This window comes from Saccopteryx bilineata, chromosome 9 (assembly GCF_036850765.1).
Source record: "Saccopteryx bilineata isolate mSacBil1 chromosome 9, mSacBil1_pri_phased_curated, whole genome shotgun sequence".
Lineage (NCBI taxonomy): Eukaryota > Metazoa > Chordata > Mammalia > Chiroptera > Emballonuridae > Saccopteryx > Saccopteryx bilineata.
The window spans coordinates 18719236-18738306 of record NC_089498.1 but is presented as its reverse complement, the minus strand read 5'-3'; the positions used below and the strand labels follow the sequence as shown (position 1 = coordinate 18738306).

Sequence of the window (19071 nt, the reverse complement as noted above, 5' to 3'; positions counted from 1 at the left end):
CTATTTATTTTTCTAACTTTTGAACCCTGCCTCTTATTTCTTACAGAACAGCATGCAGACCTTCACCAATCAGAAAATTGAAAAAAATCTAGCCCTGGCCAGTTGGCTCAGCGGTAGAGCGTCGGCCTAGTGTGCGGAGGACTCGGGTTCAATTCCCGGCCAGGGCACACAGGAGAAGCGCCCATTTGCTTCTCCACCCCTCCGCTGTGCTTTCCTCTCTGTCTCTCTCTTCCCCTCCTGCAGCCGAGGCTCCATTGGAGCAAAGATGGCCCGGGCGCTGGGGATGGCTCTGTGGCCTCTGCCTCAGGTGCTCGAGTGGCTCTGGTCGCAACATGGCGATGCCCAGGATGGGCAGAGCATCGCCCCCTGGTGGGCAGAGCGTCGCCCCATGGTGGGCATGCTGGGTGGATCCCGGTCGGGTGCATGCGGGAGTCTGTCTGCCTGTCTCTCCCTGTTTCCAGCTTCAGAAAAATGAAAAAAAAAAAAAAAATCTACCTAACCCTACACACCAACCCTGAAACCTGACCTCGTGAAACAGAATAATCTGGAACCCTATAAATACACCCCTACTCCGAACAATGGTGGAAAAAACCCTTATTCTCGATGCTAGCACCAATTATAGGACCAATCCTAATCCTGTGCCTAATTTTAATGCTTGCCTCTGTCTTTATCAAGTTCTTGCAGGCTCAAATGAGAGAAATCACCAGGATTACCTACAACCCCTACTCCAACTACCCCGAGGGGGAGGGGGGGTTCACAAAGGAGGCTCCCAATAGGGATAATAGCAGGAAGTAGCTCCAGAAGATGGCCGGTCAGAGACAAACCTCCTTCCTGAACCCCATACTCTTTCCTTCTCCCCACCTCTTTTCCTTTTTTATTATACCACAGAGTTGAGAAATGATAGATATATGAATTTACCACAACTCCAACTGCCCTTTTATTGTTCCACCTGGCTGCCTGACCTCACCCTTACTGGAGTATCACCCCTGAGGCAGAGGAATTCCAAGAAGCTGGTCAACCTGCCCCAAGAAGGAGCACTCCAGAAAGCTGAAATTCTAAAATTGTAAAAGGGAACATACCAGAACTTTTGACTCAGTACCCTCTCTGGCGCTCCCAAACACTATATAATTTTCCCCTAGTCTGTAACCGGCGCTCTTCTCCCCGGGAAGAAGTGCCCAGCAGGGTTCCTTTCTTCCTTTCAATAAAGCCTGTTACTCTGGTCTTTTCGGACTCCTATGGATTTCAACAATAACATATGTTTAATGTTTGATTACAGGAAAGAAATGGCAGATTGACAAACGATTGGTAAACGTAGTAAGATAGGAACATTGAAAGTAATGGGGCCCTGGGTGATTGGATCAGTGGTAGAGTTTTGGCCTGGCATGTGGAAGTCCCAGGTTCAATTTCTGGTCCAGGCACATAGGACAAGCAACCATCTGCTTCTCTACCCTTCCTCCTTCCCTTCTTTCTCTCTCCCTCTCTCTCTTCTCTTCCTGCAGCCATATCTTGATTGGTTCGAGCAAGTTGGCCCAGGCACTGAGAATGGCTCCACAGCCTAGCCTCCAAAGCTCAAACAGTTCGGTTGCTGAGCAACGGAGCAATGGTCATAGATGAGTAGAGCACTGCCCAGCAGAGGGCCTGCCAGTTGGATCCCAGGGGGCATGCGGGAGTCTGTCTCTCTGCCTCCCTGCCTCTCACTTAATAATAATAATAATAATAATAATAATAATAAAAGAAAGCAATGGATCTCAGCTCTGGCCAGATGGCTCAGTTGAGCACTGTCCCAAAGTGCAAAGGTTGCTGGTTCAATCCACAGTCAGGGCACATACAGGAACAGACTGATGTTCCTGTCTTTCTCTCCCTCCTTTCTTCACTCTCTAAAATTAATAAAATAAACATTAAAAAAATAAAGTTGTAGATCTCAACCCTGGTGTATATTCAAAAATCTCAAAGCCTAGGCCACAAGAATAATGAAATCAAAATCTGGAGTGGGAAATACGGAGGGAGAGCTAGGCATCAGTATTTTTTAAAGCTCCTCAGTGATCCTGACATGCAGCCAAGGCTGAGAACCAGTTTTCAGAGGAGAAAACATGTCCCCGGAGGAAGAAACTGTGTCAGATTCAGTTCTATAGCCTCAGAACCTGGGCCTGTGCTTGGCACTGAGTGAGCACTCTGTGAATGTCTGTAAACAAATGGATAGGCAAATGCAAGGGGCATCAGGGACTTCCTACACAAGAAGCACAACACACACCTGAAGAGTGTGGCTTACCTCGACGGCATAGCAGAAGTCGGCGCCTGCTGTGACTGCCATCATCGACAAGAGTCCAGTGCCCGTGCCGATGTCGAGAACCAAGGCTTTCTGTCCTCTGTCCTTCACTCTGCTCACAGCAGCCCGGATACCCTGGTAGTATTTTACATTCTAGGAGAAAAGAAGAAATAGCTGTCACTTCATACTAGTTATTTTAAATAAGTAGAAAGTTGCTTTGTGAAGTTTTGGAGTCACGGTTGGCAGCAGCAGTGTAAATCATGACCTCATGGCCTTTCTGGCCCCTCGAGGAATAGCAATGGCTAGCTGAGTCGGGCAGGCCCTATGAGAGCACCAGAGCACTGGGTCAGCCTCCTGCCCTTTATTAAGCAATGTCTCTCCCCTCCACACCCATTTTCTATAGTCTGCTTAGTGATGCTGGGCCCTGAAAACACCTCCTCCTCTTCCCAGCTGTTAGGCACATAGATGGATCCAGAGGGAGACTGGAAAGTACAGTGTGTCCGTAAAGTCATGGTGCACTTTTGACTGGTCACAGGAAAGCAACAAAAGACGAGAGAAATGTGAAATCTGCACCAAATAAAAGAAAAACCCTCCCAGTTTCTGTAGGATGATGTGGCAGCATGTGCACATGCGCAGATGATGACGCAACACCGTGTATACAGTGGATCAGCCCATGGCCATGCCAGTCGAGATGTGGACGGTACAGAGGAAAGTTCAATGTGTTCTGTGGCTCGCTAAATTCCAATCCGTGACCAAAGTGCAACGTGAATATCAGCGCATTTATCATATAATGAAGCGCCACCACACAGGAATAACATTACTCGATGGGATAAGCAGTTGAAGGAAACCCTGTTCTGGTAGGCCATCAGTCAGTGACGAGTCTGTAGAGGCTATACGGGATAGCTACCTAAGGAGCCCTAAACAATCAGTGCGTGAGCCCACATCGAACTGAATAGGTATGAAACTGGGAGAGTTTTCCTTTTATTTGGTGATTTCACATTTCTATCGTCTATTGTTGCTTTCCTATGACCGGTCAAAAGTGCACCATGACTTTATGGACACACTGTAGGAGGGAAAAACGTTGTCCCCTTCCTGTATGGCTGCTGCTTTCATCAGTGTCCTCCCATGCAAAGCAGCTGGTTCCAGATGCCAGCTCCTGCCAGCACTCCCATAACCAGCCTCCTGGGCCCCTCTGAGGGAGTAGCAGCACTCAAACAGGTATCCCTCTTGGAAACTTGGGCACAAGCTCCACAGGACCTCTCCTTCAAGCTTCTAGATTTGGAAAACCTCAATCTTCTCTCTGTTTCCCCACTGGGCAAGGTAGCTGCTTCCTGCTCTTCCTCTCCCATGTTTACCTCAGGGCTCTCATTTGCTTCCCAGTCCTCCCACACCTGTGTAAACAATTCCCTGATGAAACATGTAATGTGGCTTTTGGTTTCTTTACTGGACTCTAATTCATACAGCTTCCTTGTCTAAAATGTATTTTCCCCCTCAGGAAATTATTTATTTGCATTATGAAGTTTTTCAGTTCTGGTCTTTAGTAACTTAACAGATACATCTTCCATCTGTAAGAGCTTAGCTGAATAACCTTCTGTTAAGAATAACTAAAAATCATGGGAAGATATCTGTAAATCTTTTAAGACCCAGGTTTTGAACCTGGGTCCTCTGCATCCCAGTCCAACGCTCTATCCACTGTGCCACCACCTGGTCAAGCATATATATTTTATTTATTTAATTTTAATTTGATTTTTAGTGAGGAGAGGGAGGCACAGACAGACTCTCGCATGTGCCCCTACCAGGATCCATCCAGCAAGTCCACTAGGGGGCGATGCTCTGCCCATCTGGGGCCCTTGCTCCAGAGCCATTTTTCAGCACCTAGAGGCGGAGGCCATATAGCCATCCTCACCTCCTGGGGCCTACTCACTCTAATTGAGCCAATAGCTGCAGGACAGAGGAGAAGAGAGAGAGAGAAGCAAGAAGGGGATGGGTAGAGAAGCACATGGATGCTTCTCCTGTGTGCCCTGACCAGGAATCAAACCTGGGACATCCACATGCCGGGCCAGTGCTCTACCACTGAGCCAACTGGCCAGGGCTATTTTAAACTAAAAATAAAATAAAATAAAAAGAATGGTACCAGACCTCAAAATAGCAACAATGAATTTCACAAGACTCATAGTAATGCCAAAATAATGAAGGGAAGAGGTTTCCAAATTAGAATCCATATTCCGTCTAAGTTTTAGAGTATAAGGGTATAAAAAAAAAAGTTTTGGCCCTGACCAGTTGGCTCAGAGGTAGAGTGTCAGCCCAGTGTGTGGAAGTCCTGGGTTCGATTCCTGGCCAGGGCACACAGGAGAAGCACCCATCTGCTTCTCCACTCTTTCCCCTTTCCTTCCTCTCTATCTCTCTCTTCCCCTCCCGCAGCCGAGGCTCCATTGGAGCAAAGTTGGCCCGGGTGCTGAGGATGGCTCCACGGCCTCAGCCTCAGGCTCTAGAATGGCTCTGGTAGCAGCAGAGCATCGTCCCCTGGTGGGCATGCCAGGTGAATCCCAGTTAGCAGGCGCATGCAGGAGTCTGTCTGCCTGCCCCCCACCCCACTTCTCACTTTGAAAAAAATACAAAAAAAAAAGTTTTTAAATAAACAAAGTCTCTCAAAAACCTTACCTTCTCACAGGAAACTGAAGAAGGATGTGCTTCACTAAAAAGAGTTAACCACACAGGAAACAGAGGGCTCAATAATATACAAGATAATAAACAAGAACTCCAAGCTGACATACATAGAAGGTCTGGGGAGCACCTTCATCCACAATAGAGCAGATCAAAAGGATCCCAAAGACATGTCCAAGAAAATAAACTGACAGAACAGCTGAATGTTTGACCTTTACTTCTGAAAGAAAATTTAGAAAACTGGAGGAAAGTTTGGGCGTAAAAAACTGATGTATAAATAGAAAACAAAGCAAGCCCTGGCTGGTTGGCTCACTGGTAGAGCACTGGTCCAGCATATGGACGTCCTGGATTCAATTCCTGGTCAGGGCACACAGGAGAAGTGCCCATCCTCTTCTCTACCCCTCCCCCTCTTGCTTCTCTCTCTCTCTTCCCCTCCTGCAGCCATGGCTTAATTGAAGCAAGTTGGCCCCGGGTGCTGAGGATGGCTACACAGCCTCCACCTTAGGAGCTAAGAAGATCTCCATTGCAGCCTGACTAGGTGGTGGCGCAGTGGATAGAGCATCAGTCTGGGACGCAGAGGACCCAAATTTGAAACCCCGACATCACCAGCTTGAGCGTGGGCTCACCAGCATGAGCACAGATTCACTGGCTTGAGCATGAGATCATAGACATGACCCCATGGTCACTGGCTTGAGCCCAAAGATTGCTGGCTTGAGCAAGGGATCACTCACTCTGCTGTAGCCCCCTGGTCAAGACACACAGGAGAAAGCAATCAGTGAACAACTAAGGTGCTGCAATGAAGAACTGATGCTTCTCATCTCTCTCCCTTTCTGTCTGTTTATCCCCATCTGTTCCACTCTCTATCTCTCTGTCTCTGTCACACAAAAAAAAAAAAAGAAAAAAAAGAGCTCCGTTGCTCAACAGAGCAATGCCCCAGATGGGCAGAGCATCGCCCCCTAGTGGGCTTGCTGGGTAGATCCTGGTCTGGGTGCATGCTGGAGGCTCGCTCTCTCCCTACCTACTCTCACTGAATAATAAAAAAAAAAAGCAGGCCCTGGCCAGTTGGCTCAGCGGTAGAGCGTCGGCCTAGCGTGCGGAGGACCCGGGTTTGATTCCCGGCCAGGGCACACAGGAGAAGCGCCCATTTGCTTCTCCACCCCTCCGCCGCGCTTTCCTCTCTGTCTCTCTCTTCCCCTCCCGCAGCCAAGGCTCCATTGGAGCAGAGATGGCCCGGGCGCTGGGCATGGCTCTGTGGCCTCTGCCTCAGGCGCTAGAGTGGCTCTGGTCGCAATAAGGCGACGCCCAGGATGGGCAGAGCATCGCCCCCTGGGGGGCAGAGCACCGCCCCTGGTGGGCGGGCCGGGTGAATCCCGGTCGGGCGCATGCGGGAGTCTGTCTGACTGTCTCTCCCTGTTTCCAGCTTCAGAAAAATGAAAAAAAAAAAAATTAAGATAATAATTATTTTAAAGATTTTATTTATTGATTTTTTTTTTTGTATTTTCCTGAAGCACAGAGGTAGACTCCCACATGTGCCTGACTGAGATCCACCTGGCATGCCCACCAGGGGGCGATGCTCTGCCCATCTGGGGCATTGCTCCGTTGCAGCTGGAGCCATTAGCACCTGAAGCAAAGGCCATGGAGCCATCCTCAGCACCTGGGCCAACTTTGCTCCAGTGGAGCCTTGGCTGCAGAGGGGAAGACAGAGACAGAGAGAAAGGAGGGGGCGGGGTGGAGAAGCAAATGGGCGCTTCTGTGTACTCTGACCAGGAACTGAACCCAGGACTTCCACATGCCGGGGTGACGCTCTACTGCTGAGCCAACCAACCAAGGCCTGAATTATTTTTTTTTTAGAAAAAGGAGAGACAGAGAAAGAAAGAGAAGGGAAGAGGAGCGGGAAGCATCAATTCATAGTAGATAGCTGCTTCTCCTTTGTGCCTTGACTGGACAAGCCTGGGGTTTCAAACTAGCAACCTCAGTATTCCAGGTTGATGCTTTATCCACGCCTGACCAGGCAGTGGCGCAGTGGATAGAGCATCGAACTGGGATGCAGATGCTTTATCCACCATGCCACCACAGACAGGTCAGGCAAAAAATAAGATAATTATTAGCAACAGTTATGCAAGAAAAGAAAAGTAAACGGAATATATCACATAGCTCAACTATGAATAGTGTTTATATAATCCTAATAAATATATGATTTTAACTACTATTTTCTCTATTTTACAGAGGAGAAAACAAGGGCACAAACAGTTTAAGTGACTCGCCTACTGAAACACTGAATACTGACTTTGCACAAACTCTGTAATGAGAGGGAAGGGGAACAAGGTGAAAGGAAATCAACTTATCAGCTCTCACAGTGGGAAGTCAATAGATAATAGTTATTTAGATATGGACGTAAACACAAAACAAACAGTTCAAAGAGAGAAATAGGCTGCCTGTGAGGTTAAGTATGAAAATATTTTCATCCTGACCTGTGGTGGCACAGTGGATAAAGCCTCGATCTGGAACGCTGAGGTCACTGGTTCAAATCCCTGGGCTTGCCTGGTCAAGGCAAGCAAGTACTACTAGTAGATGCTTCTTGCTTCTTCCCCCTCTTTCTCCCTCTTCCTCTCCCTCTCTTTCTCTCTCCCCTCTCTCCAAAAACCAACAAATAAAATCTAAAAAAAAAAAAAAAATTTTTTTATTTTGTCTGGGGGAAATGATATACTAGAGGACTGCTGTTTTCACAATAGGCTTTATAGAACTATTTGATCCTTAAAGTAAATACATTTATGTCTTGAATAAAATCAGTATGAACTTTGATGTTATGTGTTTTCTACCATAATAAGAAAGAGTTTTTAAAAATCAGTATGGCGCCTGACCTGTGGTGGCTCAGTGGATAAAGTGTCGACCTGGGAACGCTGAGGTCGCCGGTTCAAAACCCTGGACTTGCCTGGCCAAGGCACATATGAGAGTTGATGCTTCCTGCTCCTCTCCCTTCTCTCTCTCTCTCTCTCTCTCTCTAAAAAAAACTGAATAAAGTTAAAAAAAATATTAAAAAAAAAAAGAATTCAGTTAAAAAAAAAAAAATCAGTATGGCAACTGTTAGAATTTGTTGGAACTAGAAATCTGACCATCAAATACATTACATCCTGGAAAAGGGGGGGGCGCTGTTTTCTCTGGGTAGCACTGAGGGGACCTGGGAGCTGGCCTGGGAGTCTCACTCCAGCCATGAGCTGATTGATCACCTGAGAACCCTGATAAGCAACATCCTGAACAGTAAACCAGGGTTAGCATTCTCTTCAAATTAATGACAGCAGTGTCTATCCAGAGTCTACCTATGTTCATAACTGAACTACACCACCTGGCCTGTGGTGGCGCAATAGACAGAGCATGGACCTGGAATTCTGAGGTTGCAGTTCAAAAAGCCTTTGCTTGCCGGTCAAGGCACATATGAGAAGCAACTACTACACGAGTTGATGCTTCCTGCTCCTGCCCCCTCCCTCTCTTTCTCTCTCTCTCCTAGCTCTAAAATCAATAAATAAAGTCTCAAAAAAAGAAAAAATACCTAAATTACACCAAGATATACTACAAATAAGCACATAAAAAGATCTTTGGCCCTGTCCGGTTGGCTCAGTGGTAGAGCATCGGCCAGGGCACACAGGAGAAGCACCCATCTGCTTCTCCACCCCTCCCCTTCTCCTTCCTCTCTGTCTCTCTCTTCCCCTCCCGCAGCCAAAGCTCCATTGGAGCAAAGTTGGCCTGGGTGCTGAGGATGGCTCCACGGCCTCTGCCTCAGGTGCTAGAATGGCTCTGGTTGCAACAGAGCAACGCCCCAGATGGGCAGAGCATCGCCCCCTGGTGGGCGTGCCGGGTGGATCCCAGTCGGGCGCATGCAGGAGTCTGTCTGACTGCCTCCCCGTTTCCAACTTCAGAAAAATACAAAAAAAAAAAAAAAAAAAGATCTTTGACACTATTAATTAAAAAAGTGAAAATTAAAATCACAAAGTTAAATATACACTTAACATATAGACCCTGCAATGCTACTCATATATCCAGCTGAAAGAAATAAAAACATGTTTCCACATAAAGACTTGTATGTGAATGTTTACAATAGGACAATTCAAAATTCAAAATAGCTAAAAACTAAAAATACTCCCAATCTCTGTCAATTGGTAAATGAATAAACAAAATACAGTTGCTATACCCCTATAATGGAATACTATTCAGCAATAAAAAGAAACAAATACTTGGAAGGGGTCTTGACTTTGGGTGGTGAACACACAATATACAGATGATGTATTATAGAATTGTACACCTGAAATCTATATAATTTTATTAGACAATGTTACCCCAATAAATTCAATAAAATTTTTTTAAAGAAATGAATGCTAATACATACTCAACATGAACTTCAAAAATATGAAAATACACACCTAAGGTATATATCATATAAATTCACTTATATGAAATCTCTAGAAAAGGCAAAATGAGTAAGAGACAGAAAGTAGATCCCAGTAGTTGGCTGGGATGGGCACTGGGACTGACTGCAAACAAGTATAAGGTAATTTTATGGGCCTGACCAGGCGGTGGCGCAGTGGATAGAGCGTCGGACTGGGATGCAGAAGGACCCAGGTTCGAGACTCCGGGGTTGCCAGCTTGAGCGCGGGCTCATCTGGCTTGAGCAAAAAGCTCACCAGCTTGGACCCAAGGTCACTGGCTCAAGCGGGGGGTTACTCAGTCTGCTGAAGGCCCGCGGTCATGGCACATATGAGAAAGCAATCAATGAACAACTAAGGTGTCGCAACGAGAAACTGATGATTGATGCTTCTCATCTCTCTCCGTTCCTGTCTGTCTGTCCCTATCTATCCTTCTATCTGACTCTCTGTCCCTGTAAAAAAAAAAAAAAAAAAATCAAAATAAACCACTTTACTCTTTAAAAAAAAAAAATTTTATGGGAATAACGGTTATTCTAAAACAACAACAAAATGTAAGGCACCAGCAAAAGTAGTAAAACATGTTTGTCTTGGCTCTGCCACTAACCAGCGAGTTCTGACCCCATTTCCTCATGTGCAGAGTTGGGAGGAAGAGCAAAAATTAAAGGGTTAAATAATGAAGAGTTATGAATGTTCTGCCAAGGAATTTGAATTTTGTCCCGAAAGCAATGAGAGGCCACTGAAAGGTTATAAGTAGAAGTGTAACATGGTCAGACCCGCATTTCAGAAAGACACTCTTGGGACCTAGCCAGTTAGCTCAGCTGGTTAGAGTATCATCCCAAAACACCAAGATTGCAGGTTCAATCCCCAGTGAGGGCACATCGGGAAGTAACCAAAGAATGCACAACTAAGTGGAACAACAAATGAATGCTTTCTTTCTCTCTCTCCCTTCTTCTCTGTCTCATAAATCAATCAATAAAAAAGAAAAGAAACCTTGGGCTGCTATGAAAAGGAAGGAAGGAAGGGCCAACACCAATAAATGAGGGCTGAGAAAGCCGTGGGGTTAAAAGATCCACAGAATTTGATGACAGATTGCAGGTTTAGATGAGGAAAAGGGTGCCGTGTTTCTGGCTTTGCTGACTGGATGGATGGCAATACTGTTTGTCCAAGTTCCCTGAAAGCTGGGACAAAAAAGACCCTCTCTGTAGACGATACTAAAACCAGAGAGGCTCACAGCCTCAGGAGTCAATAAGAAGCCACAACCACTAAGCTAGAGAGTAGTGAATAGCCAATAACAATGTTCATTCCACATTCCATAATTTCCCAACAGTTCATCAAAGGCACTCAGATATGTAATGAAAATTAGGGAGGCACCTAGTGCCTACACACAAATGATGCTTAAAAAGGTTGTTCTGGCCTGACCAGGTGGTGGCGCAGTGGATAGAGCGTCGGACTGGGATGCGGAAGGACCCAGGTTCGAGACCCCGAGGTCGCCAGCTTGAGCGTGGGCTCATCTGGCTTGAGCAAAGAGCTCACCAGCTTAGACCCAAGGTTGCTGGCTCCAGCAGGGGGTTACTCGGTCTGCTGAAGGCCCGCGGTCAAGGCACATGTGAGAAAGCAATCAATGAACAACTAAGAAGTCACAACTCGCAACGAGAAACTGATGATTGATGCTTCTCATCTCTCTCCGTTCCTGTCTGTCTGTCCCTGTCTATCTCTGCCTCTGTAAAAAAAAAAAAAAAAAAAAAATTAAAAAAAAAAAAAAAAAGGTTGTTCTGTCACATGCTTCCAAACCATAGGCAGGCTGGGTGAAGGAGACACCAAGCAGCCTAATGACCAACCCCACCATGAGCCCTGCTCCCTCTCCTGCCTTGTACTGCTCAGTTTTTAAGCTTGGCCCTGCCTCCTTCTCCTTCAAGCCTCCTAGCTTCCAAACCATCCAGATGAGATCGACTAGTCTAGTACTCTGGTACACCAGGAAATTCTAGGCTGCTAACATCACAAGACCATAACTCAAACGGGAAAACTCAGATAAAAGAAAAATGAACGAGGAAAGCTGAAATGTTATTCTACAATAAAAACCAAATCTGCTTTACAAAATGCAGTCTGCAGTGACCGCTAGAGATTTTATTTTTAAATTACAAACTGACTATACAAGGTGAATGATTTTATTTTTAAATTACAAACTGACTATACAAGGATAATTCTCTAATTATCATGTAATTAGAGAATTTTTATCTAGAGGTTATGGGGGTCAGCTAGTACATCCCGCTCATTTTGAATTCTAATAAATGAGGTCCACAGAGTTCCCATGTTTTCTCCAACTTCACACTCAGGTCAGCTGCAGAGCCAGAAGTAAGACCCAGCCTCCTGACTGATTTCCCAACCACTACATCACACTGACTCTCAGCATCATTCTAACATCATGTCTCCAACGGGTGTTGCCTCCCCCACCAGGGGGAGTTTTCAGTCTTCATGTACTCCAAGGTTTCAAAACCCCATATCAAATAATGGTTTCCTTTAACACTTACTCTGTCTTTGTCATGTAGCATATCAGCATAAGAAGATCTAAAAAACAAAAAGAGAGGTCAGAAACCTTAGCTAATGATAAGATACATCAACCTATGAATATATTCACATATAAAAATGCATTTTTAAATCAGATGAAACAAACATCCAGGCAGATTTTAAACTATTTTAATAGAATTATGTGGACAAAAAAGGGGTTTTATGGAAAGTAACCACACAGGGTGCTATGATCATAAATTCCTAAGTTAACACACCTTTGAAATAAACCACCCTCCCTAGACCTGTGGTGACGTAGTGGATAGAGCGTCGACCTGGAATGCTGAGGCTGCCAGTCTGAAACTCTGGGCTTGCCTGTCAAGGCACATATGAGAAACAACTACCATGAGTTGATGCTTCCCACTCCTCCCCCACTTCTCCCTTCTCTCTAAAATCAATAAATTCTTTTAAAAAATAAGAAATAAACCACCCTCAAGAAAGCACATAATCTTGCTAACTATCGTAAAAGCCAATCCCTGCCTTACTTTTTCCCATCTCTTTTTTTTTTTTTTTTACAGAGACAGAGAAAGAGAGTCAGAGAGAGGGATAGACAGGGAGAGACAGACAGGAATGAAGAGATGAGAAGCATCAATCATTAGTTTTTCGTTGCGCATTGCAACACCTTAGTTTTCATTGATTGCCTTCTTCTATGTGCCTTGACAGCGGGCCTTCAGCAGACCGAGTAACCCCTTGCTCGAGCCAGTGACCTTGGGCTCAAGCTGGTGAGCTTTTGCTCAAACCAGATGAGCCCTCACTCAAGCTGGCAACCTAGGGGCCTCGAACCTGGGTTCTTTGCATCCCAGTCCGACGCTCTATCCACTGCGCCACCACCCAGTCAGGCTTTCCTATCTTCATGTAATCTTACTTCACTCCTTAATTTCAAATGGATAGAATAAACTACAAAACTTATTATCTGGTGGATTTAAGATCTGGCGCCTGGGCATATGTCGTCAGTTTGGCTCAAATAAACTCTTAAAAATCTTATCTACAGATTTGGAATTCTTTCCCTTTCCCTTTCCCTTTCCCTTTCCTTTCCTTTCCTCCCTCACTCCCTCCCTTTCTCTCTTTCTTTTTTAAGTGAGAGGAGGGGAGATAGAGAGACAGACTCCTGCATACACCCCAACCGGGACCTGGCAACCCCTGTTTGGAGCCGGATGCTCAAATCAACTGAGCTGTCCTTAGCACCTGAGGCTGAAGCTCGAACCAATGGAACCATCAGGGGAAGAGAGAGAGAAAGGGGAGCAGGAGGAGAGAAGAAGATGGTTACTCCTCATGTGTGCCCTGACTGGGGATCAAACCCGGGACATTTGCACACTGGGCTGATGCTCTATCCACTGAGCCTTGGGATTTCTTATATTGACAGTTAAATGCTATAATTCTCTGGTACTACATAAAAAATCTCAAAAAAAAATATGTATTTTTAGCAAAGAACCTCAGATCTAAGAATGCTCTAGTAGTTAGCCTTGTCACAGTAACTCCAAAGCCACTAACATATGGATGTTATAAGTCACACATTTTTTTCCTCAGAGTAACTAAGACTCAATTTCTCTAATACTTTACATAATCTTATATACGTTTGTACATTGGGATAACCACAGATCTAACACTAGGGAGAGGAAGTGGGGAAAGGGAAAATAAGCATCTGCCGTATATGTGAGCAGTATGACCAGCATTTTCCCTTAAGTTTAACACCGGGGAAAAATAAGAGTTGACCAAACGACAGAGTGTTAAAGGGAGGAGAGTTTATTATCCATTTTTTTGACAGTAGCAATTTACAAATTTGAAAACCTCTAGAAGGGTCAGGATGAGTCCCGAGCAGTCAGCAGGCCCAGCCCAAAGATGCTTTCTGAGAGTTGCAGGTGAAAGCTGAGGCACTCCCACTAAACAGACGACCTCCAGCCTCAGGTCAACATAGAATCACTGCGGGGCTAACTTTATTTATTTACTTAAATTTATTTTATTGAGTTCAGTGAGAGGAAGGGGGAGGAGGAGAGAGGGAGAGAGGGAGAGAGGGAGAGAGGAAGAGAGGGAGAGAGGGAGAGAGGGAGAGCGGGGGGGACACATCGAGCTGTTCCTGCATGTGCCCCAACCGCGGAGCAAACCGGCAACCTGTGCTTTGGGATGATGCTCCAAGCAACCGAGCCATCCAGCCAGGGCTGCAGGGCTAACTTTAAATGCAGATTCCCAGCAAACATACAAAGAGACTCTGATCCAGAATGGGCGGGAAGTCTAGAAATCAGTATTTGAACTGGTGTTCCAGGCAACTGGAACACAGGCAATCGTACTCTACACTTTCAAGAGCACAGCACTAAAAGGGTAGGGTTCTCGCCTGACCTGTGGTGGTGCAGTGTATCCAGCTTCTACCTGGAACGCTGAGCTCACTGGTTCAAAACCCTGGGCTTGCGGCGATCAAGGCACATATGGGAGTTGATGCTTCCTGCTCCTCCCCCCCTTCTCTCTCTCTCTCTCTCTTTCTCTCTTTCTGTCTCTCTTCTCTAAAATGAATAATTAAAAAAATAAAAGGGTAGGGTTCTTTCATGGCACATCAAGGTTTTAACATCTGAACCTTCCTATGGATGTTGAGTTGAAATCTGGTCCTTTATAACCTTTCTCCACTTTTTAAGAGGCACTGTCACTTCCCATCTTCCCTGCCTCATCACCCATTCACTCCCCATACTTTGCTAACATCACTCTCCTTAACCAAAACCAGCTCGCTCCAATTGCTAACATCCAGGACTTCTCTGGCCCTGATGGACACTCCCTCTTCCTGAAACACTTTCCTCTTTACTCTCTGGCCATTCCCTCCTGGTTCTCGGGCCTCCTCAGCTACTCCAGAACTCCTTCCACCTTCTACCTTTCTCACTCCATGCTGTCTCTGAGAGCCCTGTTTCAACTTTCACTAACAACTGCAAATTATCTCCAGACTCACACATCTGCTCGCTGGCCTCTCTATTGGATGTCCAAACATCTATTTCTCCATCACCTTCCCCTCCCCAACACCACCAATTCATCCTGCGTTCTTAGGAAACAACAGTTCCATGCACCTAGTCACTCTAACCAGAAATTATCATGCTTCTTAAATTTTCTCTCTTCTTCCACCACTGCATCCTATCAGTTATCAAACTCAAGCTCCCTCAAAGCTGTCTCCTCCTCTCTCCACATCTACTGTTTCTGCTTTGGGGATCCACCCAAAGGGTCTACTTCCTCCAACCCACTTTCTAAACTGTTCTCAATTAGTGTTCCAAAATGCAAACTAATCCTTTTTCTCCCGTTTTACATCTCAATCACTCAGAAAATAATGTCTAAAATTTTTAGAAAGAAATATTTTTGAGCCCTTATTCTGTATCAGATATTATATTTCATTCAATCATCAAACAATCCTAAAATAAGGGTCTTATGCTGAAATGTATATTATATCGAGACATAAACTATTTTTTTTTTTTAATATTTTTTCTGAAGTGAGAAGTGGGGAGGCAGAGAGACAGACTCCCACATGTGCCCAACCGGGATCCACCCAGCAAGCCAACTAGGGGGCAATGCTCTGCCCATCTGGGGCCATTGCTCTGTTGCAACCAGAGCCATTTTGGCGCCTGAGGCAAGGCCATGGTGCCACCATCAGCGCCCAGGGAAAACTTGTTCCAGTGGTGCTTTGGCTGTGGGAGGGGAAGAAAGAGAGAGAAGGGAAAGGGGTAAGGGTGGAGAAGCAGATGATTGCTTCTCCTGTGTGCCCTGACCAGCAATTGAACCCGGGACATCCACACACCGAGCTGATGCTCTACCACTGAGCCAACCAGCCAGGTCCAAGACATATATTATTACATTGTACATTGAGAAATATATTATTATACTCAGGCTCAGAGAAGTCAAGTAGCTTGGCCAATGTCAGAGTTGAGTGGCAGAGCCCAGACGCATATTCATGTTCCCCTTCCTGTATCTTGCTACCAGCCTTTGCAACACGACCTCCGCCTACCTTTTCAGCATCCTTTCCCACCACAGCCCCGCCACTCCCCAAACTGGCTCATCTGGAAATTTACATGGAATTCCACCTGCCCAGAAAGCAAGTTAGCCCAGCTGGTTCTTGCTGCACACATGAACTTTTGTGCCCATTTCCGCTGACCTTTATCTCACTGTGCCATAATTATTTATATAAGGTCTCCCGGAAAGTTCTGTCCGTTTTTGGATTAAACAAAATACAAATATTTCTTATGGTCAATAAACTTTATTAAATAATATAATTACCATTATTATATATTAATGATTTCTTGCCAGCGTGAGGGCAATTTGTATATCCATTTTTGAAAAATGTTTTATCTTTTGATGCAAAAAATTGAACCAGTGCTTTTTTGATATCTTCTTCATTTTTGAATTTTTTGCCCTTCAAAAAATTTTGTAAGGACAAAAACAAGTGATAGTCAGAGGGTGCTAAGTCCGGGAAATATGGTAGATGCGACAGACATGCTTCTGTAGCATTTCTTCCTTGTTGAAATTTGTAAAAATTACAGTGGCGTAAATGAACTTTTTCAGTAGCCATGGGTATACTATCGCTTCACACATAAGACTAACGTGAATCAACTCTGTTTTAGTTAATTTGCTACATCAGTATGTATACATTAAGTGATAAAAATAGAGAGGCACACATGCGCCAAATAAACATGTGCTTACGTGTTGAAACTTGTTGTGATAGAAACGAACAGAACTTTCCGGTAGACCTTATACATCTGTCTCTCACAAAACTGTCTATTCCTTAAGAATGGGAACCCTTTCTTCTTCATTTTGGTATTCACAGCCCTAGAAGGGTGCTGGCATGTCATATGCTCTAAATGATTGATAAATAACAGTAACTCACATACTTTTAAACATCCCTTCAAAGAAAAGAAAGCATTCTTCTATTTTTCAAGAGAATTTAACTATACGAAAAATATGCCTGACCTGTGGTGGTGCAGTGGATAAAGCGTTGACCTGGAAATGCTGAGGTCGCTGGTTCGAAACCCTGGGCTTGCCTGGTCAAGGCACATATAGGAGTTGATGCTTCCTGCTCCTCCCCCCTTCTCTCTCTCTGTCTCTCCTCTCTCTCCCTCTCTAAAAATGAATAAATAAAAAATGTTTAAAAAAAAGAAAAATGTATCACCATTTAAGTGACACAAGTAAATGATCAACTTCCATAAAGCCCACTACTGCTACTGAACCTGGGGTCTTCTTTGCTCCACTAAACAGATCCTTTGACTCCCCACATAGGCATGAATCAGCCTAAATCCCAGACAAACCTACCTGGCTGAGCATACCTGCTCATGACCAAGACCTGCCCAGAAGCACTGGGTGACATCCTACATTGTACACTCAGACTGGATTCCAAGCCACCTGCTTTGTGATCAAGTGCCCCACCCACCTGCAGGCAACTGCAAACAAACCCTTGTTACCTGGCAATCTCCTGGTGGTAATCATAGTGCTCATCTTCCTCCAGCCACTCCATGGATCCTGTGGTTGGATTGGCCCGCCCACAGAAGACCTTCATTGTGCCAATCAGCTCCTCAGTTTTATCACTTGCCAGTTTATTTTGTGTGGACAGGTCAGTTGGTTAGAAACCTATTCACATCCTAATGCCAACAATGTAGAGGGAAAAATGTTAAAAGACAAAAAAATCAAAAAAATAATAGAAATCAAGAAGTTGACAAAATTGTCAAAGCCACTGAAAATAGTTAATCAGTATTTTCATTTTTCCAGCAAGTTACTTATTACTTGGTTTTATAGTCCATATAAAACATCAAAAACTATAACACTTAAGTTCATAAAAGCTGTCAGGAAACTTCAGCAGTCCTCAGTGATTCCAACATGGTCAAATGAGCCTCAAAGGTACATCTGGGCATAGCCTCAGGTTAAAGCAGGTGAGAAAGGAAAGAAAGTAGAGGAAAGGGCTGGTAGGAAAGAACAGAGAGAGATTGGGGTGGTGGTAAAGAAGTGCCACCCCCCTGGCCGGTTGGCTCAGCAGTAGAGCATCAGCCTAGCGTGTGGAAGTCCTAGGTTTGATTCCTGGCCAGGGTACACAGGAGAAGCGCCCATCTGCTTCTCCACCCCTCCCCCTTTCCTTTCTATCTGTCTCTCTCTTCCCCTCCCACAGCCAAAGCTCCACTGGAGCAAAGTTGGCCCAGGCGCTGAGGACGGCTCCATGGCCTCTGCCTCAGGAGCTAGAATGGCTCTGGTTGCAGTGGAGCAATGCCCCAGAGAGACCAAGCATTGCCCCCTGGTGGGCATGCCAGGTGGATCCCGGATCCTAGTTGGGTGCATGCAGGAGTCTGTCTGTCTGCTCCCCCTCCCCGGCTTCTCACTTGCAGAGGGAGAAGTGCCACCAATACTACTAAGGATAATAAATGTTTCGTTTGAAGAAAAACACATAGACCAATAGCCTTCATCTAAACAATAAATCACAGCTATAATGGAATAATCCCAGGAATATAATGTTGTGCCACAGAAAAAGCAAGTCACAGAATACTGTAAGTTTACATTTATATAAAATTTGTAATTATGCAAAATAGAACAATACATTCTTCAGGGACCATACTAAAATGCAGAGCATGGAATAGAATAGTAGTGACCTCTAAAAGGAAAGGGAAATGGATGGGATCAAGGAGGGCCACACAGGGGACTTCAAAAGTAATATTATTCTTCTTTTAAAACTTGGTGGTGGGTATACAGGTATTCATGATACTGTCATTCTTTATGCCTCACTATCTTTTATAATAATTACTTATCTACTCAGTAGTATTTAATTTTAGACTACTCTTTTTTTTTTTTTTTTTTTTGTATTTTTCCGAAGCCAGAAATAGGGAGGCAGTCAGACAGACTCCCACATGCGCTCGACCAGGGTCCACCCGGCACGCCCACCAGGGGGCGTCGCTCTGTTGTGACCAGAGCCACTCTAGCGCCTGAGGCAGAGGCCACAGAGCTATCCTAAGCGCCAGGGCCAACTTTGCTCCAATGGAGCCTTGGCTGTGGAAGGGGAAGAGAGAGACAGAGAGGAAGGAGAGGGGGAGGGGTGGAGAAGCAGATAGGTGCTTCCCCTGTGTGCCCTGGCTGGGAATCGAACCCGGGACTCCTGCACACCAGGCCGACGCTCTACCACTGAGCCAACTGGCCAGGGACAGTAGTATTTAATTTTAAAAGCAA

The 19071-nt window shown here is 45.2% G+C and overlaps 1 protein-coding gene across 5 annotated transcripts in view; it reads right to left on the bottom strand.

The window, feature by feature from the left end:
* The window catches only part of PRMT7 (protein arginine methyltransferase 7), a 59490-nt gene that overhangs the window by 38307 nt on the left and 2112 nt on the right, over positions 1 to 19071 (bottom strand). For 4 of the 5 annotated variants that reach the window (XM_066243495.1, XM_066243496.1, XM_066243493.1 and 1 more), the window contains exons 2-4: positions 17328 to 17504; positions 11877 to 11913; positions 2270 to 2419 (exon numbers count right to left, since the gene is read on the bottom strand). In XM_066243495.1, coding sequence (XP_066099592.1) covers positions 2270 to 2419; positions 11877 to 11913; positions 17328 to 17422 — 282 coding nt within the window. In that variant the 5' untranslated portion in view covers positions 17423 to 17504. Of the gene's footprint in view, positions 1 to 2269; positions 2420 to 7791; positions 7906 to 11876; positions 11914 to 17327; positions 17505 to 19071 lie in introns of those variants that run through there. The other variant, XM_066243497.1, reaches the window with a different exon arrangement.